The sequence below is a fragment of the Podarcis vaucheri genome (assembly GCF_965113315.1).
Source record: "Podarcis vaucheri genome assembly, chromosome: 14".
Classification (NCBI taxonomy): Eukaryota; Metazoa; Chordata; class Lepidosauria; order Squamata; family Lacertidae; genus Podarcis; species Podarcis vaucheri.
Window position 1 is genome coordinate 34552803 of NC_138752.1, and position 26378 is coordinate 34579180.

General features: G+C 42.5%; 1 protein-coding gene across 29 annotated transcripts in view; it reads right to left on the minus strand.

Moving 5' to 3' along the window:
* RBFOX1 (RNA binding fox-1 homolog 1) overlaps nt 1-26378 on the minus strand; it is a 1477709-nt gene that overhangs the window by 581378 nt on the left and 869953 nt on the right. For 2 of the 29 annotated variants that reach the window (XM_082199118.1, XM_082199124.1), the window contains one exon: nt 21658-21781. The exons of the other annotated variants lie outside the window; for them this stretch is intronic. In XM_082199118.1, the coding sequence (XP_082055244.1) occupies nt 21658-21781 (124 nt within the window). The remainder of the gene's footprint in view (nt 1-21657; nt 21782-26378) is intronic. 29 annotated transcript variants of the gene reach the window in all.

A 26378-nucleotide genomic window follows, 5' to 3' on the forward strand; every position in this document is an offset into this window, starting at 1 on the left:
TTGCATCTGAACCAAACTTTTCGGTCCATTTTTATTTCACAATACAAAGGCGGCAGGGGAAAGAACATCAAAAGAGGCTGGCTGCTGGATCAGGCCAATGGTGTATCCAGCCCAACATCCTGCCCTCCCAACTGGATGCCTTTATGGGAAGCCCATAAGCAAGACCTTCTCAAACCCAAGGGATGTCAGAGCCAGGGAACGAGACACCAAAAAGGAGCCTTCTTTTTCATTTCCTTTCTACAAAGTATCTGACGATGCTAACCAGGCCTGACAGAGGGCTAGAGGGAAATGTAGAAATGTATCTCTCTCATTTGAACTCAGGCTCATAGATGAGTTTAGAGGAATCGGGGCTTTGACAGAAAGAGTGTGCCATCCTCCCTTTGGTTGTTATAGGCCTCAGTTCAAAGTCATCATCTTAAATGTAAGCTTTCAACTCCCATGGAGGATCTGTGAGGACTCAGGCAAACTCACGCATTGCAGTAGAAACCTAAACTGGAGGGAATGTTATCCTTTCAAAGCGTGGCTGTTGTTGTTTGGTTCATGTTTTCTTTTGGAAAGTGTGAATTAGGTGGTTTTACCTTTAAATGCAAAGCATATTGAATTGACTGAGATAAGCTCTTAGTGTGTAAATGAATGCTGATGGTGCCAACGATGATGGTGCCATTTTCCAGATTGTTGAGAGGCATTTGTAAATATGATTTCTGCACACTAGAAGCAGCAGCGTTGCTCTTGGTAAAAAGTTGCTGTGACTTGTTGAGGCGGTGAGGAGGAGACTGGTAGCAATGTTCTCAAACAAAAAACCAAATATCCGCTAACTCCATTTAACCAGAGAAGTAGGGGGAGGGGAAAGTTATTTATGTCTGATGTTGTTGTTGTTACTATTTTAGTGCCTGCTAAAAAACAAAACATTTTTGTTTAGGAAAGTCTATTCAGATATGTAGAATGTTGACATGTACTCTAATCTCTTTTTCCCACAGCTTATTGTAGATCTTAATTATTGTTTATCTAAAACAAATTGTCTAAAAAATTGGTGTGTTTTTTAACTGCTAATTTTATTGATTCATTCTTTTTGTAAATGGATTACAAACTAGCCGTATATTTTTTCATTTATTAAATGCCTATACCGCTATTCATCCGAGGATCAAAGGGTGGTTTACAATATAAAAACACAAAAATGCATAATATAGTAAGAAACCAAAATAATAGCCCTACCAACACCCAAAGCTTAAAAGGTCATTGATTGCTTAATTATCCAAAACCCTGGGAGAAGAGGAATGTTTTTGCCTGGCACCTAACGATATGTGATGAAGGTGCCAGGTGAGTCTCCCTGGGGTGAGCATTCTAAAAATGGGAAGGCACCACAGAAAAGGCCTGTTCTTGTGTTGCCACACTCTGGACCGCTTGTGGAGGAGGCACACAAAGAAGGGCCTCATATATCAATATTAGAGTGTGGTGTTGGGGTGAGATATTAATAGGAACATGTCAGTGACACATGCACACACGTGTATATCATGCCTTGCTCATCACATGCTAATACTTGCAGCATGCTAATAGTTTAATATTTGTATCATATTTATTTGAATGTTCTGATAACATGTGCACACACAGACACTACCCTACCACAGATTTGGACAGGCTGTTGTAGGTCATCTAGTGCAATCCCTGCTCAAGGCAGGCAATCCAGAGGAAGAACATCCCCAGCTGATGGGTGATTTGTCCCTGACGGAAGACATTTAACTATTGTACAAGCAGATAAATAACTAAACTACAGAAATGCAGACATTGTCGTAAAAGAGGTTAAGGAGTCCATGGAGGGGGGTGGGGCAGGGCCAAGGAACAGCTGGGAGGGAGATACTAAACTACCACACTGAAAATGTGAAAAGACAAAATAATTCTACTATTACTAATACAGTCATGCTTCGGGTTGAAGTAGCTTCGGGATGAGTATTTTCGGGTTGTACTCTGTGGCGACCCGGAAGTAATGGAGCACGTTACTTCCGGGTTCTGCTGCTCGCGCATGCGCAGACGCTCAAAATGATGTCATGTGCATGCACGGAAGCAGCAAATCGCGACCCACACACATGCAGACGCGGGTTGTGTTCGCTTCACATTGTTAATATGGTTTTAGTATGAAACACCCATTCTTGCAAGCAAGTTTTTCAAATGGCATGCATTTTAACAAGACTTGTGCCAGCTTCTTCATGCACCCTTTCCCCTAAAATTCAGAGGTAGGGGAAGCTTTTTCATTCCAAGGGCCACATTCCCTTTTGTGAAACCTTCCAAGAGCCATATGCCAGTGGTGGGAAGGGCATATCCACCAATATGAAACAGCCCCAAACCAGCACCCATCTTCTGGGGCCGCACTCCCATGTAAGCCCTCAAAAAAGCACTTTTTTTCCAATGAGAGAATCCCCCCCCCAAAAAAAAAACACATATGAGATTGTGGTGGCCATTTTGGCTGCCGTCCTATTGTGATAAAAATGGAAAGTCCATTCCCCACCACCACCAATGGAAGTTGGCAGGTATGGCAGGGCAAGAAGCAAGTGGGCAGAGCAACATGTGGAAATGTTACCTTTGTACAGTAGGTTAGCTTCTAAAGGTAAAAAGGTAAAGGGCCCCTGGACAGTTAAGTCCAGTCAAAGGCGAGTATGGGGTTGCGACGCTCATCTCACTTTCAGGCTGAGGGAACTGGCGTTTGTCCACAGACAGCTTTCTGGGTCACATGGCCAGCATGACTAAACCCCTTCTGGAGCAACAGAATCACGGTGATGGAAACCAGAGTACATGGAAATGCTGTTTACCTTCCTGCCACAGCAGTACCTATTTATCTACTTGCACTGGCATGCTTTCAAACTGCTAGGTTGGCAGGAGCTGGGACAGAGTAACAGGAGCTCACCCCATCTCAGGGATTCGAACCACCAACCTTCTGACTGGCAAGCCCAAGAGGCTCAGTGGTTTAGACCACAGCGACACCCGCATCCCTGTTAGCTTCTACATACACTTAAGTACACCTCTCTATCCTCTATCCAGAAAAGCACATTTCAGGTGAAACTTATTCTACTGATACATTTCCAGAGCAGCACCAAGTCTGTCTCTCTTGATGCATGTCCTTTCTCCTGTTTCTTGTTTCTGGTGAATGAAGAAGTCCAAACATGAATCTGAAGCTTTGCAAACTTTCTTTTAGAAAGTTAGAATTATTATTTTAAATTGAAACATCCCAGAGTATAATTAAAGTGGCTCTGTGAGGCGCCATTTCATATAAATGGATATTTGTTCCAGACCACTGATCAGTGCAGCACACAGATAATTGATGTTACCCATGTTGTGGAGAAAACATGTACTGTTCCTGACACCAAATGAAAGAAAGCTTTGTTCATAATTTGTGCAAACTTGCTGCATCTTCCTTTTTCTAAGCACAATAAATGTTTGCTTTAAACAGTTTGCTTACAAAACAATATGAGGGATTGACCGAGGATGGGGAGAGTTCAATGTTCTCCCATGTCCTGGTTGGACCATGCAGGCCTGTCTTTAGCATATGCACTGCCGGGGTGCAAAAATCCACCCAGCGCCCCCAAATTTAGTTTAGCCCCCAAATCTTCCTCCTGAAGCCTCGCAGACAAAGCTTGAGAGAACTTTTCTCCCTCCTCCTTTTGCTTTCTAAAAGACTCTCATTCCACAAGAGAGAGGTGGGGACTGTGTTTCGGGTAAACTAGTCTCTTGGCTGGTCAAGCCCCCCAAAAGGAGCTTCCAAACGCCACCTCCGCCCTCACCTAAGACACAAAAGAGCCCTTTTTTACCACCAGCATGAGCCACCACACCTCCTGTGCAGGCGAACCACTAGAATTGGACCCCTTGGGGGGGGGGAGGAGGCAGGGAGCCCCCACCTGCAGCCTGCTCAGCGGGGCCAGTGGAGGGAAGCAGGGTCTTGAAGACAACAGAGCAGGAGGCAGCAACAGTTGCTGCTGTTTCTTTGTTCTGGAGGTGCCTCTTTCTTCCCCCGCCGGTTGCAGTGAGCGGCCTGCCAGGTGCAGGGCTGACTCAGAGCCGCCCACACTATGCCAGCCAGAGGGGCGCGTGGCACTGGCGGCGGGGCGAGCACTGCTCCGGAATGGCCGCTCCGCCACTGCCATGCCTCGGTCTCACCAAGCTGCAGCTCCTCTGGCCGCGCTCCATGACCCACTCCTGCCCATAGGGGTCCCCACTTGCTCATGCCCCTCCCACTGCGCCAGTGCCTCAGCGTGGAAGAAGGGACCAGCCGCGGATGAGCGCTTCTAGGAAGGACCTCCTCACAAGCCAGCGGAAGAGCCAGGGTCCCCTGGGTGCAGCCACATGGCCACAGCCCAGATACTGCCGTCGACGCATGCCCCTCCCTGGCCCCATGGCGCCTTCACACGAGACACCTCAGATTATTTCATAACAGGTAGATAGTTAAGAGTTTAGGCGGCTTCAGCAGCAGTTGCCTGGCACCCCCCAGAATTCAGCGCCCGGGTGCCCAGCACCCCTTGCACCCCCTAGGTAAAGATGGTCCTGGGACCATGATCTGTTTAAGTTTGGACTGACAATGGCAATCTCAGATCCTGTAAGGTTGATGGTCTGCCCTCAAAGACTGATGGCACTTAGTGTGTTATTGAATGCTGTGAAGAGTTTTCCAGTAGAGAAAGCTGGTGATCCTGTTGAAGCCCTGGTCTTTCTGTGGAACGGAAAAATGAAATGGGTGGTTGACATGGTCAAGAAGGCAATCAATAAATCAAAGATGTTATCATCATCATCACCATTTGGTTTTCTTATTTTTTTCTATTACAATTGCAAATAAACTAAATAATAAAACAGAATTTGCACGAGACATGAAGCGCAAATGCTTATTCAAAATTTAATGACAGACTTTTATTATGTATATGGCTAGAAACAAAAATAGAGGATTCCCCTCACATAAAACTTTTTGGTTAATGTAAACAGTCTGGAATAAGAACACGTTATTTGGCTGTAATTTTGTATATATTGCTTAAACACAAGTGTCTGGATTAGGTTAGGTCATTTTATTGTGCATCTGCACATTGTTATATGTAGAAAAAAATTAAACAAATGTTAATAGTAATTAAACATCATAAAAATATAAAAAATATATGTAATACAGGGTTTTTATTATATGCACTGTTCACATGGGACTTGTCGCATGATCAGATATATTCCCATTTCTTTTAAATCCCCCTTACCTGAACTAAACTGAAGTGTTTAAGGTAACAGAATGATAAATAGATGGGGAATAATCCCAGGATACAAAATAGCCCTGTGTAAATATAACACCCATTAGCACTTTGCTGAGAACTGCCCCACCCTTTAAAAAGCACAGATAGATTGGCTCCCCGCCTTTAATCCAGTTCAAGTTAGGGTGCTGTAGGTCCTGTTCAATTATGCAAAGGAGGAATGGCGTGCTGTTCATGAAGTTTCATTCCCAGATAGCCACGGATAACACACACGGTAATACATGAGCCCTAGGCAGGTATATTAATCTCCTTAGCTACTGCTCCAGAAATGAAATGTCAGCTATAGCAACTCATTCTTCATCCCCCTTTTCCCCCAGTGCAGCTTTTCAATCACCTTCCATCTGCTACAGATTCTGATAGTCAAACAGGTCAGGAGGAAGACTGGGTCTCTGTGCCTCTCAAACATTCCCTAACCAGGAGCTCACAATGCAAAGTTGTCTTAGCAAAACCTGTTTGGACTTCTTTTGAAGTTCATCAGGCATTTTTGTTATGATGGAATCCCTAAATCCACTTTGAATTTCGTTTTAGCTGAAAATCTGCCAACAGCTTTTGCCTCCAGCTATGCTTCCTTCAGCCCATTTTATGTGTTAGGTATTTGCTTTTGTTTGCTATACCTTCTCACATAATACAGGATGAAGAGATAGTTCTGCTTCTATACCTGAGGACTTGAAAGAGGTTAATGTAACACATTTTCTAAAACAAACAAACTACAAGCATTCAGGACGGGATGTGCAGTCCTGGAAATTGTAGTCCAGTTGGCTTAATGTCTATTCCTGTGAAACTGGTAGAAAGCATTGTTGAAGAAAGAATTACCAAGCAAATAGAAGAACAAGTCTTGCTGATGCAAAATCAGCATGGCTGCTGCAAGCATAAGTCCCAACTCACTAACCTTTCAGAGTTATTTAAGAGAACCAACAACGATAAAGAAGTGATGCAGTTAACACTGTGTACTTAGACTTTCAAAAAGCTTTTGATAAAGTACCTCAATCAAAGACAGTGTGGTGTAGGGGTTAGAATGTTGGACTTGAACCTGGAAGACCAGGGTTCCAATCCCCACTCAGCCATGAAGCTTGCTGGGTTATCTTGAGCTTGTCAGCCTAACCTTCCTCTCAGGGTTGTTGTGGAGATAAAATGAGGAGGCGGGAGAACCATGTATACCACTATACCACTTTGAAATCCTTGGAGAAAAAAGTGGGATGTAAATGCGAGGAGGAGGAGGAACCTGAGTAAGATTAGCAGTAATGGAATTAGAGGAGAGGTCCTCTTTTGAATCACTAAGTGGTTGAGAAACCAGAAGCAGAATAAATTGACAGTTTTCATGATGGAGGGATGTACAATGTCCCAGGGGAGTGGTTTGGGGACCTGTGCTTTTTAACTTGTTAAGTAGTTATACTGAGTTAGTGGTGAGCAGTGAGGGAGTCAAGTTTAGTACCATGGTCTGATCATGTTATTGTGTTGGTGAATATTTCTAGGGCAGGAGGACTGAAATTCTCCAAGATTTCAAGAGAAATAAGTGTGTGTGTGTGTGAGAGAGAGAGAGAGAGAGAGAGAGAGAGAGGGAGAGGGGGAGAGAGGGAGGGAGGGAGGGAGGGAGGGAAATTTTGGCTCACGGAATGTGAAATGATATTCTGTTGTTAAGTTTTCCCTTGGTGGGTGAAGGAAGCAATGGGCAATGAATGGAGGACAGGAAGGAGCAGGGGCCAACCCCATTGCTTCCTTCAACAGTGTTAAATAATATTAAAATTAGATCCATAGTTGCATCCAAAAATGGGGAGGCCATTTAGCTAAATATGCACCACAGGAGTGCTGAAATTCTCTAAAAGTTTGAGGTTGAAAATTATAGAAAACAGCTGTCAGAACTGTAGTTTCAGGGATGAGGAAGACCAGCCCTTAAAAGAACTGCCTGTAAAGATTAAGTGGCTCATCCTCACTGGGACCATTAATGCAGGAGGCAGGAAGCCCAAATAGTAGGTGGTGCCAGAGCCAATGACAGCCAGAGCCAACTCATCCTAGTTTTGTTCCCATCCTCCTCCTTGCTCCGTTCTACAAGGGGAACACTGATACTAAGGAGAAGGAAGTTGATGGGCAGTGTCACTTCCTGGACTCATTGTTCAGGAAGAAGGTAGGCAGGTGGGGGATGGCTCAGGGCGGATTGAGGTTGGTGGGGCAGTACCTCACACTCCCCTAATGGAACAGCCTACACCAAGCATACCACACCACCTTTGTAGAAGGTGGTAGGGTAATAATGAACCATAAACCTGCTCTTTACCCTTCCCTCCAGCAGCCAAATACCTTGGTTTTTCACTTCAGCTTTGTCAATCATCCTCAATATTTGTTGCTGATAGCATCAGAAAACCAATTGTGCAACTCCTGCAATGCATTGTGTGTGGGAATCCTTGGCTAGTGTTATATAACTACTATGCAGGAGACTATCAGGTTTACTTTTGCTATCAGCAAAATGAATAATTTATCGTTTTTTCTCTTTATGCTTGAAACTCCTGGCCAAGCTATTATTTGATTTCATGGGGCTCTCGCTGAATCCATCTGGCTCCCCCATAATTTATAAAGCAATAGCTCAAAGAATAGAAAGGACACTTTTCAAAGCTGGTAGGAAGATTCTTCCATCAGCAAATTTCATCCTAGGCAATTAATTCACCAGAGACTAAAATACCCTCGGATCAGTGAGAGATTTCAGACCCAATATCTGAGAGAAGCCCCCCCCCCCAAAACAACACACACCTTGTCTGCAAGAAACTTTAAGAACAACTTCAAGCTTCCTCAAGCTTCTTCTAGAATCACTGGCTTAGGGCCCACACAAAACTTTATTTTCTCCAAAAACTTTTGCAATGAGTCATGCGTGTCAAAATCAACCCAGTTGTAAAATATTGTTGAATGCCCATTTGGTTTCCTAGGAGTATGACCTGGTAAAAGGTAGTTTCCTCCATATCCTCCAGGGACAGCTGAATGTTCTCTCCTGAGTAGCGATGTCAGAGAATTCTGACAAAGATTGAAGCAGGCACAGAAATTGCCAATGTTCACTTATTTGTCCCATGTCAAAAACATAAATCAGTCCAGTGAATGCAATCATTATTCACTGTTGTTTTCATTCTATAAACAGTAAGTAACTGATTATGTGTGCACGTTTGCATTGTGTTTCATTTTCACTGAAATGAATGGGATGGAATAATGTGATTTGTGTAATTTCACCACAGCAGAATGCAAGGCAAGCAATGCAGTTTTGGGTGGAAGGTGAACTTCAGTGGAATGGAAACAGTGCTGCATGTGACGAATACAGGGAAAAATGGAAAACAACACCATCTCACATCCCTACTGATGAGACAAAAATAAAAAACTCCATGCACAAAACACATATATCAATGAGCATTTTTCATAACACTCTATCTGGCTTGCTATTTTTTCTATGTGAGAAGGGATTGACAAAGCAGACCAACATGAAACTGCCCATCTGGATCACACTCTGGATTCTGCTGAATGTGTAGAACAGGTTTACCATACTTAAAATGTACAATATTAATATCATGTTGATATTATTTAATTCCTTCCTTGCACTGTGCAATTGTTTAAAAGGGGGGGGGGAAACAAATGGAAAGGCAATATGGCTAGGATTTTTATGAAGGCAATAATGGGGAACCTTGGACCGTGGGGCTGATTATGGTCCACCAGGTCTCCCTAGCTGGTTGATCAACCCTCCCCAAGCTACATGTCCTGCTTTGCACCCCCTTGAGTGTTTTTGCCTAGTATAAGGGCTTCTATCCACCTGCTTTTAACCATTGTGCAGCACTGTGTAATACTAAGGCATGGGCAGTGTCAAGAAGCAGTGTCTAGGGCAGACCAGGTGGGTAAGAGGGACAGAGGATATCAAAATAGTCCAAGGTCTCACCCCTGTGTCCAAAAGTGAGGAATGAGCAGAATCCTCAAGAAAAAATGTAGGTCACACCAGCCAAAGGATCAGACCAGATGATCCAAAGTCAAAGTGAGCAGAGTTGCTAGGTGGGAGCATAGGCAAGAAGAGCAGGAAAATAAGAAAATTAATCTGAAGGACTCAGGCACATGGAAGGTTCAGATACCATTAGTCTCTGTAGCTCAATATTGTCCACACTAGCATCAGCTCTCCAGGATTTCAGAAAGGAGATTTTCCTAGCCCAATCTGAAGATACTGCTGATGGAATCCAAGACCTTTTTGCAGGGAAATAAGATGCCACCGAGCTATGACCCTTCCCCTATGACCCTTCCATAGCAGAACAGTGTTATTCACACCAGAAATCAAAGCTTCTGGACAGTATCACTCACCCTCCTCATAACTCTGTAGTATATGTACTATGCTAGATAGAAGGTTCCCCCCTTTGGCCTACTGGGGATTTGTTTCCAAAGACGTTATCAACTTATCAAACCAATTTGTGGCTTTTGCACTCAACCTCTGTCATCAAGGCAGTGTAGCAATGAGCTGCAACTAAGAGTATCTTAGCACTCCTGTTGGATCAATAAATACACAGTTCTGCAGATCCAATCCTTCACTAAAGCTGTTGCACAGTCATTAAAACCTTTGCAATAACTTCCCCACAGGCAGGAATAAAGATGAATTTTACTAAACTGTCTTTAAAAACACACACACACACACTTTAAAATTTATGGCTGTTGTTGTTATTTTATATTTGTTAGTGACTTTTCTCACTGAGTAATCCAAAGTGACTTAAATTAAATGCAGTTTAAAACAACCAAGTTTTTAAAAAACCAACACATTAAAAACACAGATAAACATGTAAAAGGTAGGATTGATACCACACTGAAAGAGGCCACCATAACGCCCTTCATATTAAGAGTTTCCCCAAAGCCCTGGTATAGAGAAAAGTCTTTGCCTGGTGTAAGACAGCGATCACAATAGGCATGCCCCCCTGGGGAGAGTATTTCACAAATGGGGGGGGGGACATCACTGAAAGGGTCCATTCTTGTGTTGCCACTCTCCAAATATTCCATTACTTGATGGGGAAAAATGTAGGTGTGGAAAAAAACATGCTTAAAGTGTCCGTATTTTGAAAAAAGAGACAAACTTTCCCTGCTACAAACTGAATACAATATTATAACACATTTCTAAATTCATGTCTGCCAGGGGCAGACCAAGACATTTTGCTGCCTGAAATAGATCAGCCACCTCACCGTGTGTCCTTAAGCCAATCATTACCTCTCAGCTTAACCTATCTCACAGGGTTGTGGTGAAGATACTCACAGGGAGGGGCATGTATTTCATACTTAGCTCCTGGAGAGAGGGGAGGAAACAAATGTTACAAAACACACTGCCAACTCCTTCTTTCTTCAAAGCATCTGGGAGCAGGGCATTTCCACATGAGGCTGGGAAACACAATTTTCTGTACACCTGGTGTAGGGCACTAAGGTTTGTGCAACTCATAGTCACAGGTTTCCCATCCCTCTGCTTCTCATGTAGATAAGCAGGCAGTCTTTTGCGTGGGTAAGGAGTTCAGCTTGATATTGGACAGTTTTATTAACAGTATTACATTGCTGAGTAACACAAACAACCCTTCCCCTAAGACTGCAAGAAGAGTCCTGCTGGATCAAGCCAGAAGATTAATCTAGTCCAGCATCCTAATTTCACAGTAAACCACCAGGTGCCTCTTCTAGGCAGCCCCAAAGCAAGACCTGAGCACAACAGCTATTCTCCCCACTTGTGATTCCCAGCATATTGCTGCAGACACCAAAGGTAAAAAGTCTGCTTGCTTTTCAATAGTTTGTCTAAAACTCTTTCAGAGATGTCCAAATTGGTGGGCACCGCTACACCTTGTGGAACCAAATTCCATTGTTTATCTCAGTGCTGTGTGAAAAAGTACCAGATATTTCTTGTGGTTCATCAACACTCACGATACGGGCTGCATTCACACAGCAGTTTGTTCCATTTCCCTTAGGTATCCCTAACTGATAAACTTTCACATTACATTTGGGCCTTCACCTAACATAAAAGCCACTTCCTGAAATCTAGTGGAATATAGTGGAAGTTCAGGACTCATTTCTGTGTTAACTGCTTACAGGGGGGGGGGAGCATTTGCAACCCCATTAACTCAGGAAATTGAGGGAGTGAAGTGATGGCAGTTTGGGGTGCTATCATAGCATACAGTTCTTTCCTACCATTTTTATGGGTGAATCATGGGGGACAGTAGCAGACATACATAGAAGGGTTGTCCAATGATGTTTGTTTATGTATCATACCACGCCCACTGGTGCAAATGAAATTTAGCATGACATACCAGTATACTGGTCAAAAAGTCACACTTCCCTAATGTAACAGGTACTGCAGTGTGAAAGAAATGTTTGGGGGAAAGGACAGAAGAGCTAGTTTTATAATCAGGAAAACAATATTCCCCATGCCTGAATACGCCCACATATTAAAATTCACACAGGAGCTTGAAACCACTATCATAGAGAACAGTGATTTGCAAACACTCTTGACTGATTTAATATGCTTTTATACAGGAAAGATCACACTTTTTTCTTTTAAAGCACAGTTCAAAAGTTGACATGAGGAGACTCTTTCCTCCCCTATCAATAGTGACTCCTAAATTCAGTGATTTCCCTGGAAATGTCCCAGTTTATGTCAACTAGCAATTTCACCACCCATAGGCAGGATAATAGAGTTCCTCGAAGCCATAGGATAATCTCTCTTTAGCAAACCGTGTCTCCCACTTTAAAGAAAACTTTGATTACACAATGGGATCTTGCACGCCTGACAGAAATTCCCACTTCATGTCCCAGAAGCCCTTTCTGAGAGGCTCAATGAAAAGCATCAGCTTTTAGGGCAGACTGAGGTCAGCAAAACCCGAAGGTCACAGGTCATTAATATCAAATTGTCAGGGAACTGACATCGGAGGGAGAGGCGAAGGGGAGGCTCCAGATGATGCTGGCGAAGGACCCAGCAGCAGGGGGAGAAACAGCTCAGCAGAGGGGGAAGCCAATCAGCGCAACTCCAGGGATAAAGGGGGGCAGACAGGGGAATTGGAGAGAGGGCTCCAGGACTCTTCACTGGACATCAGTGAGGAGAACCCAGGTCCTCCGCTACCCACGCCTTCCCTGCGCAGAAGACTGCCGCGCAGTGAGAGGAGGAGGAGACTGGGTGTCAAACAACTTTTATGTTGGAAGAGGTTCAAGAAACGCCCACTGACGGATTCTGCCAGTGACTGAGGCAGCCACCATGAGAAGGGGTTGTGCAGTCAGAAAGGTTTAACAAGGTAAATTAACCGAGAAAGGCACCAGCTTACGCACGAGTAACTCATACCTATTACACAAATATAGCAAAAATATATGGCAAAGGGATATCAACCCAGGTTCATGCTCCTATACATCAGCCGGTGAACCACTGAAATAGTCAAACATTTGGAAAAATAGAGGAGGGAGTATGAAGAAAACTGGAGGGAAGCTAGCGCATAGGGTGAGGTGGGGAAATTTCAACCACTTGCTCTCAAATGTAGTTTCAAACTGAACGGCTCCCATCACTTTGACTGTGAGCTCAAAAATGAATCTTTAATACAAATTGCAACATCCACACCTTTACAGTAATGACCTGTTTGATGTATATTGTATCTATCTATATTAATTACATCATTAATAATACTTTCTTTGAAGCCTGCTCTGTTAATATAAGGATGCCAGGCAATGTATTTCCATCCACTTTCTCAATTGCAAATCATCTTTGAGAAGAAAGGATTGTACATCTAACTATGAAACACTTAAATCATATCAGATTTTTTATTTCCCGGTGATGCAGGGAGGGCGGGGGGAGAGAGAGAGAGATTGAACTGCGGGTGGAGGAACAGGGCTGCTGTGTTATTAAAGGTGTTTTGGTTGACTTATTGTACTGCTTTAATGAGATTAACAGATTAACTAAGCAATTAACATAGGGTACAATCTGGCCACAACTGAGTGTTCTTAAATCCCACTGATTTCAGAGGGGGCAAGTGAAACATGTACCTAACTCCCTCCAACTGAAATCAACACAGGCTAGGAATCACAGCCATTATCACAATGGTAATTTACAATAGGCAATACTACACATTTCTTTGCAAATGTGTATACACATACTGAATCAGGCCACCAGTCCATTTCCTCACAGTATGGTCTACACCAGGTGTGAGAAACCTTTTTGGGTTGCAAGCCAAATTGGAAAGGTGGCTGAGACCACCCACCTGTCAAATGAGCATCTTTGTAACTCTCCCCCTATCCCTTTTGAATTCCCAATCTTGGAACTTTAAAAAAGGAGTGTGGGGAGACTTGCAAAGACTTTAAAGCAGCCAATCTCCCTGAGATGTGTGTGTGTGCTGTTTTAAAGCCTTTTGCAAAAGTGCTTTTGGAAACACCCACCCTACTTTTTCTTTAAATGAAGGAGAGAGGGGTGGCTTTTTTCCAGTACCTATGTGAAGCACATTAAAGCAGCCCCCATTGTTCCTGATTCAGCTTCTCAAATGCAGGGAAAGCTATTCCTTGGGCGGATCTACGCTCATGGTTTATAATGATAAGGAAGGGTTAAGGACATAAGGGTTATGTTTTGCTTGTAAAGTTATTATTAAAATGTGACACCAGAGGGCGCTGCGGAGCAACCAGGAACCATCAATAGGGAAACTGTTGTTACTGACAAAACAAGGTAAGGGACATTTTTAATTTACTATATGCCCTGTGACGTTTTAGAACGATATATCTAATAACATTAAATACAGCATGTCAGTGTAGATCCACTCCCCCCTCCCCTCTTGGGCTATATAGAAACAGGAGGCGTTGGTGTGCCTCTTCCTCCTGAGGTGAAGGTGGGAAGAGGAGACTACAGTAATTTAAATAATTAAATAACAAACTCAATTATGTCTGACGTCTAACTAGGGTGTATGTTTAGAAGCAAAACAGAATATAAATTACATTATTGCTGTGGTTTTGTAGAACTCTCCCCATTTACTAGATATATAAAGCACAACTGTCCTAGCAAACAAGGTATATACCAATTTGTTACAATAAGCCAATTCTCTCTCTCTCTCTCTCTCTCACACACACACACACACACAGAGAGAGAGAGAGAGAGAGAGAGAGAGAGAGAGATGTGACCAATGCATTGGCAGTTCAGTTATAATAGAGTCAAACTCAGCACAGCAATCTCAAGCTTCAAATGGATAGATACCCTCTTTTGGAACAAATTATATTTTGCAGTGATGCATTTCCTCGCTGTGAAGTGAGGAGTGAAAGTCCTGCATCCCAGAGACACAGATGTAATAAAGAAGAAGAAAAGAACAATAACAGTAGTAGTAATAATCCCAAACATGAGCAGTTACGATTACAAAAAAAGGGTTTGGATCCAAAATCTCACCCTTGTTACTATTAAAAAAAATGATCAAAGAAGAAAACATCACACCTCCCCTCCACTCACTTTTTCCATGCCATGCATAATTTTAAACACCACTACTATCATCTTACTCACCTTTCCTCTAAACTAAAAAGCCCCAAATGTTGCAAGATTTCCTCATAGGGGAGCTTCTCTATTGCAGAAATCCTCCCAATAGCCCTCTATGGCAAGTATTACTGATGGACGTCGCACCCCATAGTCGCCTTTGACTGGACTTAACCACCATGGGGTCCTTTACCTTGCTTTTTACCTTTACTGCTATTACTGATGGCACTGCTTCCTATTGTAGTAAGTTGCTTGCCTAAGCACCAACTTTTAAGTTTATGGCAAAGTTGTGGGTTGATCAGCCCCTTCCCAGTTCACAGTTTTGGCAGCAATTACACTTTAACTAAACTGAGTGCAACTGCTTAGACAAATCTGTTAATTTTGGTTTCTACTTTTTTCCAGTCTTATAATGTATTTTTGTATGATCACTTTGCCCTAGTATATCGCTCGGCTGGAAAACCTGCCTTGCAAAATTCAGAAAAATCCAAATTCTGAAGGATGGTGTTGTTTGCCTGTTGTTTTTGAAAGTGCAAATTAGGCAGGTTCATCTTTAAATGTGAACGCAGAGCAATTTTCACCCCATCCCAAGTGAGCGCTAGCTGCATCTATTTGGGTGTGTTAAAAGGAATACCAGTCGCTGGGAATCATGAGTGAAGAGACTTGCTGTAGCAACTCCTTGCAGGGCATCTCGTTGGTTACTTTAAGGAGAAGATGCTAGACTACACGGGCCATTGACTTGACCCAGCAGGACTCTTCTTATGCTCTAAGGGAACATCTAGCAAGCAGTCCCTAAATTCACAGTATATTGCTGGTGAATTTTCATGAGGACTTGAGAAAAGCAAACCACAAACTGATATGGAAATGATAGAACTGAGCTTCATACTAGAAAATTGAGGAACTGTGAGAAAAGCCAAACCTGGCAGATTTGCATATCCCTTTATCTCCCACCGCCCGCACCCCCCTCAAAAAAAGATGGGGAGAAATAAAAGCTTTTGGAATACCTCACATATCCCATAAACTGACTTTTAGATTGTCTCAAGCTGTCCTGGCAAAGCCAGCCCGTTATCTCAAACTTTTGGAAAGCATTCACTTCATTCCAAATCGCATCACTTTTCATAGAGCTGTTAACACCGAGACCCTCAGAATAATTGTGCTGGTAGCAGCTCACTCTCCAGGTGTCCTGGTGATGGATACAGTAATAATTCAGTGACAGGAGAGTTCCTGCTATGCTCAAAGATACACACATTTTGTCTTTTTTTTTTCAACCTCCACATTGCTACCCAAATCAAACCAGTATGCATTCACAGGAAGGAAGCCAAAAACATTAGCTTCACTCAAATCTATCTGTACCTATCGTTTCCTTCAGGGAATTCAGGGCAGCACGCAGGAGGGTTTCTGTATCCCATTTTATCCTCGTATTAACTCTGCAAGGTAAGTTTGGTCAGAATGAGACACAACACGTGAGCTCTGATTGCACATCTCCCCCAAAGCAACACAAATGACAAGTGATGTAATGTTAAAGGTAAAGGTAAAGGGACCCCTGACCATTAGGTCCAGTCATGGCCAACTCTGGGGTTGCGGCGCTCATCTCGCTTTATTGGTTGAGGGAGCCGGTGTACTGCTTCCAGGTCATGTGGCCAGCATGACTAAGCCGCTTCTGGCGAACCAGAGCTGCACACGGAAACGCCGTTTCCCTTCCTGTTGGAGCGGTATCTATCTACTTGCACTTTGATGTGCTTTCGAACTGCTAGGTTGGCAGGAGCAGGGACCGAGCAACAGGAGCTCACCCCGTCGCGGGGATTCGAACCACCGGCCTTCTGATCGACAAGTCCTAGGCTCTGTGGTTTAACCCACAGTGCCACCCGCGTGTAATGTTGGTCCACACTAAAATATCTAGAGTCCACATTCAGGCAACACAATGTCTTTATTGGGACCAATAAAAATGTCACAATATAGTGTGCAAGTTTTTTGACTTCTCCAGAACTCTTAATCAGGGTGAATGTTAAAGAAAGCAGGGGAAGGAGAGGGGGGGAATGGTAGTTAAATGTTGACACCATTTAGTCGTAATCTTAGAATGGAGTTTAAGCTGAGTTCTACCTGCTTTTAATAATTCCTGCAGTTCGGAACACCTATTCCATTAAACACAGCTTTGTAGGGAATATATATTTTATATTTTCAGGAACATTTAAGAATGCATTCTTCCCCACCATCCTAACTCCCTTTCCAGTATGAAGAATGGTTTTCTTTGTGTTGGTGTGTGTTGGGTGTGTGAATGGATCTCACAAACCTACTTCTTTTGGGTAATCATGATGCATTTAAATCTGCTATGAGGGTGATTACATTTTCTTTTTAGTGACATGGTACAAGGCCTTATTTCAAAATCATTCCTTTTTGCACTTTAGCATGTTAAATTTATGAGCGTCATACTGTAGGCTTTTTTTTTGTATTTTTCTCCCCATATTTTAAAAGTGTAACTGCCTTATCAAATATTTAGCTGCCTAATGTCTCAGAGTTTTTTACAACACTGAAAACCACTTTCTCAAAGTAACCATCAAGAAAGCTGTGGCCTTGCATCTTTCTCTCAATCTCTCTCTCTCTCTTTCTCTCTCTCTCTCTGTTTAAACTTGGCTGGACTGCAGCATTTAAACCAAGGTGGAGTGAATGGTGCTTTATCGGCCACCAACAACTCCCAAAATAATAGAAACGTATTATCAATATTTAATTGGACAGAGCAGAAATATAACATGCAGTCCGTATTTCTCAAAACGAGAACTATTTTCAGTATATGGCCATTTGTATTCTAATACATCTTTTACAAACCAGAAGCATTTTCTTCCTTTCATAATACCAGGCTCCTGGCAGTTTAATAGCACCCCCCCCCCAAGACATTTGATAAATCCTTACTTGGGTTCTGTTTCTAGTGAGTTTTTAATACTATTAAGGGTCTGAAATTCATCTTTTTTGGAGTAGGCTTCAAGGGGAGAAAATGCTTTTTACCACTATATACAACTAAAGACATCCAGATTAACACTTTTATATTGCAAAAAGGTCATTTGCTAATTTTTCTTCAGGGTGGTGGGGAAGAATTAATCAGATATTTTATTGAACCAACTATATGAATTTTGACCATATTACATCTATTCTCATAGCATGTAAAAGGATGAGGAAACTCCAGTCACTTTTCAAAGTTGCATAGGGTGTCTATCTACACATTCCCTCCAAATTCCCCTCCCCCAAAATGCATCTCCCTCAGTACAGGACATATGATACTACAGATTTGAAACAAAAAAAAAAAAATATGCATGTGGTAGTTTATATTTATAGTCGCAAATTTAGAAATAGTAGCTAGAATAGTTCACTTGAGTTTTGTTGCAGGAAAAAGTTTTGTCAAGCCTAGCATGTTTGTATGCCTTTTTTATTTTTTAAACTATTTTAATACGATAATGTTACTTCTCGTGTTTTCTCATTGCACCAGCAACCAGAAAATTAAGAGTCAAATTTGTTGCTCAGCTCTTAATGTTCTTTATGCTTTGTTATGCCTTATAGGTAAACAAATAAAACTATTACACACCATATTAAATTGAAATACAGCACATTTCACCAGGGGGAAAGTGTGGTGTGTGCTTGCACAGTCTGCTCTCCAGACAGGGCCAGATTTAGGTTTGATGATGCCCTAAGCTACTGAAGGTAATGGGGCCCTTTATATGTCCAGCTGTCCTTTGTCAACAAAAAAAGTCACTGTTTTTTGTGTTGAATATATGCTGTATGGTAATTTATGGACCTAATAGGTATCTAAAGCCATTTGTACATAACAAAATATGTATTTTATCAAAGTACATCCATTTTTTTCCCTTTAATTTTTTTTTGGGGGGGGGCGGGCAAGAGAGTGAGGCCCTAAGCTATAGCTTGTTTAGCTTATATGTAAATCCGGCTGTAGACCAGCAACCTCACTGCTATAGCCTGGGCAGAGTCTGTCCATGTTCAGGTCATACTTGATTTCATTTTCCCAATGTTCTCTTACCTGGTCATTTTCACGTTTTATGTTATCTTTGCATGATGTAAATCAACTTCTGGAAATCTAGTGGAATGTAGTGGAAATTTAGTGCTCATTTTCATGTTAATTGCTTTCAGGGAAAAAAGCTCTGTTTGCAATCCCATTAAGCCAGGAAATTGCAGGAGTAAAGTGATGGAAGTTTGGGGAAACAAGTACGTACAAAAAGGTTAAGGGAGTGGCAACATGTCTGAGTGCCCCCCCCCACCCCGGTTGTTCACTGCTGTGAATGAAACTTAGCATGGTGGTATATCAGCCAAAATAGTTCCATAATGCAACAGGTAATGCAATGTAAAAAGAATGTGGAAAGACAGAAATAAGCCCCAGGAAAACTAAGAGTAATTCCCACTTCTGAATACACCCTGTCTCTGAAAAGCTTGCAGTGATGAAGCTCACCACAAGGGGCAGCTGTTTCTGACAAACCCGAAATAGAGACTTTGATCTGTAAAACAACTCCAAGGTATATTTCCTGCAGATCTACATATGGCCTGGATGTCTGTTAAATGTGAACATTACAGAGACACGTTCTGGTTTTTCTTGTTGTTCTGAGCAGGGAAATAAGTGGTGTAAAATATTTTAAATAATTATGACAGAATCCCTTCCTGAATTTAAGATCACACATAGACTACAGTGCTGCTTTGCACAAAAGCAGATTCCCCCCGCCAAGATTATTTTATTCTATCTCTCTCTGCAAAAGGCCTAGTCACAGAGGACCACTGTGGCTCAGATTTACTGCCATGCTTCTTAGAGAAACTAGAAAACTAAAATACCTAAATCTTAAAATCTTCTTCCACCATCCTTTCAGACAATACCAGCAAATAGTAGATTACAGTCTGAGTGAAATAAACATTTGCTGTGTTAACTTCACATTTCCTTAAGAAATTAAATCATACCCAACTGTATTTTGATATTCATATATATTATTTTATGAGAATAAGGTTCATTTCTCCCTGCCAAAGGAAAATAATGTTTAAAAAACCCCAAACATGGGTGTCCATAGGAATGTAGAGTTGAATGCAAAGTAGAACACTGGCAGTGAGGAGAGGGCCAGTTTCTCACAAAACAATTACAATAATAGCATCGGTACATTTTGCCTTGTATCTCTGGTTCTACAAAGGTTAGAATCTTTTTATTTTAATGAAAGCTGAGAATCGGTACATTGTGTTTCACTGGGGGTGGGGGAATAACTGCCCTCTTCCCATCCACCCCTACAGCAGATGCCTAGGCCTATCGCTTTGCTTTTAGAGAAGGCAAGAAATATACCACTAACGCCCGCCCCCCAAAAAACCCTTCTTTAAAAAAACCCTTCCTTTAAAAGGAAGAAAATCCTGAGCCAGTGTGGTGTAGTGGTTAAGAGCGGTAGTCTCGTAATCTGGGGAACTGGGTTCGCATCTCCGCTCCTCCACATGCAGCTGCTGGGTGACCTTGGGCTAGTCACACTTCTCTGAAGTCTCTCAGCCCCACTCACCTCACAGAGTGTTTGTTGTGGGGGAGGAAGGGAAAGGAGAATGTTAGCCGCTTTGAGACTCCTGAAGGGGAGTGAAAGGTGGGATATCAAACCCAAACTCTTCTCTTCTTCTTCTTCTTCTTCTGAGAAAGCAAAGAAGCCCCACTTCAAAAAATCAATTCCCTCACCATGTGGACTTTAAATACCTTTAAAGTATTGCTGAAAACAGCAAGGTGAGGGTGGGGGGAGAGAGAGAATAGGCGAAGAATTAGTCAATACTTGTGTACCCTGGAATTAATTAAACCGTCAAAGAAATCAATTACGCACCACATCCCCTCCTCTCTTCACAGCCCAAAGTTACTGAAAGCTCAATAGCTCTTCGCATTTCAGAAGAAAACGTTGTGGGTATTTATGAGTTCGGAAACAAATACGGTATCAGAGTTAATGAGGGGCAAACCTTTAAATGTTTGTCAGAGTGGAACACAACAGATAAAGACCGATGTGCCTGGAAGCTGACCAGGGAAGATTGTAAAGGTTGCTTTCCAAGCAGGTCAGCTCGGTGATGGCCATGAAAAAAGAATCCTTACCTCAAGTTGATGCATTATTATCAATGATGGTGTGACAACAGACCCACAGGTCACTACAGATTAAGCCCCCAAGCCAAGTCCTGTCAGATATTAGCCGTGCAATGCAAGAAGAACAAAGGCAAGTGTGCCATTTTCTTTGCTCAGCCAGTTTTAGGGTTAGCCAAGCAGAACCATAACCAGCCTGTGGTGACCATATTTATGCACTAGCAAAAAAGAACAGTGCCATACCAAAACAAGAAAATGACAAAAAATGAGGGAGTGGTGTTACCTTAAATTGGCAAATTCTAATTTATATGTGCCTTGCAAATATAGAAATAATTACAGGAACTTCAGTAGTACTGCCATACAGCTCAGCATAGTGGGGTGACTGTGGTCAGTGGACCAGCTCAGTGTGCTGTCCGTTCATGTGTGTCTGACCTCATTCATGCCCCTTTCGAGTACTAGCTAAGGCTTTCTACCCCAAGCTCTTCTAATTCACAAAGTGCCCACCTTGTGCATCCATGCAACCAGTGGAGACTGAGCCTTTTGGGTGAATGGGGCTCTGTCCCACTAACATCAGTCTGCCCTTAGGCAACCTTCCTTCTCCTGCCTTCTTAATTGCATCTAGTACAGAGGGTGGAGCTGTCTGTCAACTACCCCCTCCTTAGTGCAAGCTCAACAAGAAGGAGGATGGAGCCAAAACTAGCATGAGTTGGCTCTGCCTATCATGGATTCTGGTACCACCTACTGTTGGTCTCCCCAAACAACCGGTGGGCACCAGCCACCACAGATTACAATATTGTTTTGGAGCAGTACCTTACTCCACCCCCAAAAAATAAATCAATTAAATAAAAAATGTGAATCCCATTCATACATACATAGATCATCCAGAAGGGGTGGCTGTGGTAAGGGGGTGCCCCTGCCATTACTCCTTCCTCTTCCTTCTTCTGGTCCCCCAGTTCTACTCCTCCTGCTAATTGTAGCAATGAGGAGGTGATAAACCTGGGGAAAGGGGGAAGAAAGGATGGGGGGATGTCACATGCTGGGGGAGAAACAATTAGTACATCGTCTGGAGTCAACAACAGCTGCACAAGTGGCTCAAAGGAGAAGAAACCAGCAGATGGAGAATGATGGCTCAGTGGAGGAGTGGACTCAAACACTATTAACTGGATTGTTGCAGTAGGTTTCATGGGGGGTTGTCGTTGAAGAAGACTTGGAAACTAAAATTGGTCCAAAGTGCTTCTGCGCCCACTCCAGGTTGCTCATGTTAGTTACGTGTTTAAAGCCCTAAATGACTCAGGTCAAAAATACCTGAATGACCTCCTCCCCTACTACAGCCCCTCTTTGGTGTAAAGATAAGCAGAGAATGCCTTTTTGGTTGTTCAACCACCTTCAGAAGCTCAGGGGGTGGCCCTAGAGAGAATGAAGCTCCCTACCCACAGAGGTACATCTGGCACCTTCATTATACAGGCTCTGGTGAATGGCGGATGCACACATCTGGAGGACCAAAGTTTAGCCATACCCACCATGAAGTGTATTGATTAGAGCAGGTGTGGCTCTCCTGATGTTCTTAGATTACAACTTCCATTACACTTGGGACACTGTTCATCCTGGCCGGGAGTTGGGAGTTCAACAATATATAGGGCAGGGCAAGTTCTTCATTCTTGCATTAGGGTTGCAGATTTAGATTGGGGAGACACCCCCACCCCAAGCTCTTCTTGGATATCACCAACATATTGTCCAAATGATGGTGCCTATCTGAAAGCAGAAACACCACCAATGGAGAAAATGAGAACTCCTGAATGTATTAATGAGCTGCTAATTCATGTGCCTGAGATTGTGGATTTTATTAGTGCCTGTAAATCTCATATGTATCGAAGTCCTGAGATTTCTGAAAGTCTTGTAAATTAGCTCTCAGTACTAATGAAACAGTTGTTTAGGTTGTCAAAGGGACTGGATTGTGAAGGATTCTGGTGTTGAAATAATTACTGAACCAAATAATTAAACTATGCTGCAAAATTACTCTTATAGCAATATTTACAGTGTATTTTTCCCTCGCTCTCGCTCTCCCCCCATCTTTCAAAGAAACAAAGCAAAACCCTGAATTACGATGCTTATTACAGATGAAGCTGCACTCATAATAGTCTTAACCAACGATAAATTCATTGTTCTAAAGTTACACAAAAGCTGGTTTCAAAGTAATTTGTTTTTGCTCTACAATCTATCTAAGCGTCTTCTGGTGCAGACTGTTATATGCATTCTGGAGATTTTAGAAATTTCATAGGTACAATGCTGAACTTCAAATAAGGAAGATTCAATGACATAGTGGTTCCCAACCCTCCCACCTCCCTTTAGTGCCAGGGCCATTATCTGCAACACTCTGTCTGACCTCAGCAACCACTGCAGAGAGAAATTGTAAGCAAAGACCTAATGAATGGGAAACACCTGTTTCATACAACCTGAATTCGATAAAGATTTTTTTTAAAAAATTCTGTCTCATCTCAAAAATGCCTCCTTAATTCCATGCAGAGGAGGGACTGAGGGGAAAAACCCTCCCCCTAAAAGCACAAAAAGAGACAAAGGGTGTAGCCAAATAAATTCTACTGAGAATAGACCCATTGAAATGAGTGAATCTAGGGTAGTCATGCCCATCAACTGCAATGGATCTAGGACTAGTGTTGGGTACAAACCAAGGCCACAAAAGGTGCAGACATGCTCCTACCATCAGCTGCACCATCAGCAAGCAGAAAGGCACCTACAACTGAAACAAATGCTCACTCACTCACAGGCAGAAGCTCCTTGCATCCTTGCATCTCTCCACTTTGCAGATAGAAAGGAGGATGGGTATTGTATCTTGGCATATAGTGAAATTTCATCATTTTTGAAAGGGGTCGTGTTCAGTGCAGGAGAGGCTGTGCCCGTGCAAAGAGGTACGGGAAGAACCAATAGTCTATTATGTATCTCTTTTTTGAGGGGAGGGGGTATTTACTGAAACCTTCCATGGGCACCTTAGAAGATACCAGTGGGCCCACAGGTGCCTGTGGGCCTCACATTGGTGAGCCCTGTCCTGACGCATATCATTATCTGAAGCTGGTGAAGGAACACACATGACAATATTGTAATAGGGCAGAGGCACCAACACCTCAAAAAGAAAAAGGAAATATATCAACAAGGGGATAGCTTTTGGGTCAGCATCCACATGTTTATACTCAACAAAAAGTGCTCTGAGGGCTACCTATCTAGCACTGGGTTGGTTTTGTTTTTGTTTTTTGTTTTTGTTTAGTCGTTTAGTCGTGTCCGACTCTTCGTGACCCCATGGACCAGAGCACGCCAGGCACTTCTGTCCTCCACTGCCTCCCGCAGTTTGATCAAACTCATGCTATTAGCTTCAAGAACACCATCCAACCATCTCATTCTCTGTCGTCCCCTTCTCCTTGTGCCCTCCATCTTTCCCAACATCAGGGTCTTTTCCAGGGAGTCCTCTCTTCTCATGAGGTGGCCAAAGTATTGGAGCCTCAGCTTCACGATCTGTCCTTCCAGTGAGCACTCAGGGCTGATTTCCTTCAGAATGGAGAGGTTTGATCTTCTTGCAGTCCATGGGACTCTCAAGAGTCTCCTCCAGCACCATAATTCAAAAGCATCAATTCTTCGGCGATCAGCCTTCTTTATGGTCCAGCTCTCACTTCCATACATTTGTGTATTTGTTTAAATACACTTAATCAAAGCATAAAGCTTTGTGCACAGGGAAAGGCTACTTGATGGTTTAATTAACACATCTAGCATCCTCTCTTAATAATAACTGAAGGCATCATGTGGCTAAACTTTGGATATCCACAGTGGATAAAGACAGAGAAAAACCCCTCAGCTCTTAGTGTGTAATAAAGTGTGTGTGTGTGTGTGTGTGTGTGTGTAGAGCGTAACAAAATGGAGATTTGTGTCTGATTCTGAAGCCTGGAGACTCTCAGAGACATGGAAATGGAATTGCCACCTGTCTTCTGTACTGAGCTGGGAGAGCTTATGATGTAGTGGTGGTTCTGCCTCCCCTCTTCTCCCAACCTCCCACCAGCCTGAGTGTGATGTGAGTCAACAAGGTACAGTGTTAATGGAAACAGGGGGGGTTAAGAAAGGGGGGTTGGAGAAAGAGAGAGACATCAAGAAAGAGAGTGGGAGAGGAGAGGAGATGGTTCTAGATGAAAATATAGCAGCCAGAGTCATTCTGGGGGGAAGCCCCAAAAGACTTTTGTGGGGGTTTACCAGTGTGATGGCAACTGAATAAAATAAGGTCAAAAAGGTAAGGTGGAGCATTTACAGCAACTATTCACACACTGAGTCATAATTTAAACACAGGAGCATTTTATTGCTTTGCACCGTGGTTATACTGCATATGTTCTTTTTGTTGTTTATATGACTGGTTAAAAACATACAATTGCATGATTTAGACTAGGTCCTTTGGAAAGAAGTCTTTAAAACTTAAAGATAATACATGGCATATCCTGTTTGTTTGTTTGTTTGTTTGTTTGTTTGTGTGTGCACTATGTACGTCACACACAAGCTGTATATACAAAAGGAGAGTGCATATATTTCAATATCTGAATGTATAAAATATGAGTGTATATACCTATGTCTGCATTATTCATAGACATGACTTTTAATCTTTGTCAGAAATGCTACTGTAAATCCTGGCGTGTGAAAGGAGACACAAATTATGTTAATAGCAAAGCTTTGTGATCACATTTTGTTTTCCTTGCCTGAAAAATCTTATCTTTCTGTTTCATTGTTTGCTTTTTTGTTGTTGCTGTTGTTGTTATGTCTCAGTTTTCAGTATCTATGTCCCTAGAAATTAATGTTTTTCCCCTGCTATTTTGCTGATCATCCCCAAAAAAAGATGGAGATATTTTGAAAGCATACAGTTCCTTCTTCTTTTTTTCTGCAGAGAGCGTATTTTTTCCCCCTTGGGAAACCCTAATGAGAACATACGGGCTTAAACCTGAACTGGAAAGCTTCATGATTTCCCACAAATTAATCACACCACCACATCGAGGCAATTACAGCGATTGAGCTAATCATATCTACACCTTGCATGAAATTAGCTGGCAGGAGACCTTAAGCTTGCAGGGAGCTAGACAGAAAGAGGTTAACTTTGCAGAAATCATCTCCCTCCAAAACCTTTGATGCTAAGAACCACACTGATTTTCAAGGAGAAACAGAGCCTGAAAACTTTAAAAGGCTGCACAGGTAACAAGAAAATGGGGGTGGCGGCCTTAAGTTTTCATTGTTGCCATTTTCCCCAACTCTCCATAACTTTGCAAGTCTGAAATGTGTGATGGGGAGATTTGTAAGGGTGATAGATTAAAATGCCCCCCTTTTGCATGTGTGTGTTGATATTTAATGTCAAAAATGGAGGAAGCACATCAAAGTGTGTGTGTGACATGTTCATTAGATCAGCTTTTGACAGGCTGCTAAATGGTAGTTCAGAATGAAGAGCAAAGAGAGAGAGAGAGAGAGAGAGAGAGAGAGAGAGAAGACCTTCCCGTCATTAATTACCCAAACATGCACAGCATTGAGCTGAAGACTGGGGAATGGGAAGCAAAGTGCTGAC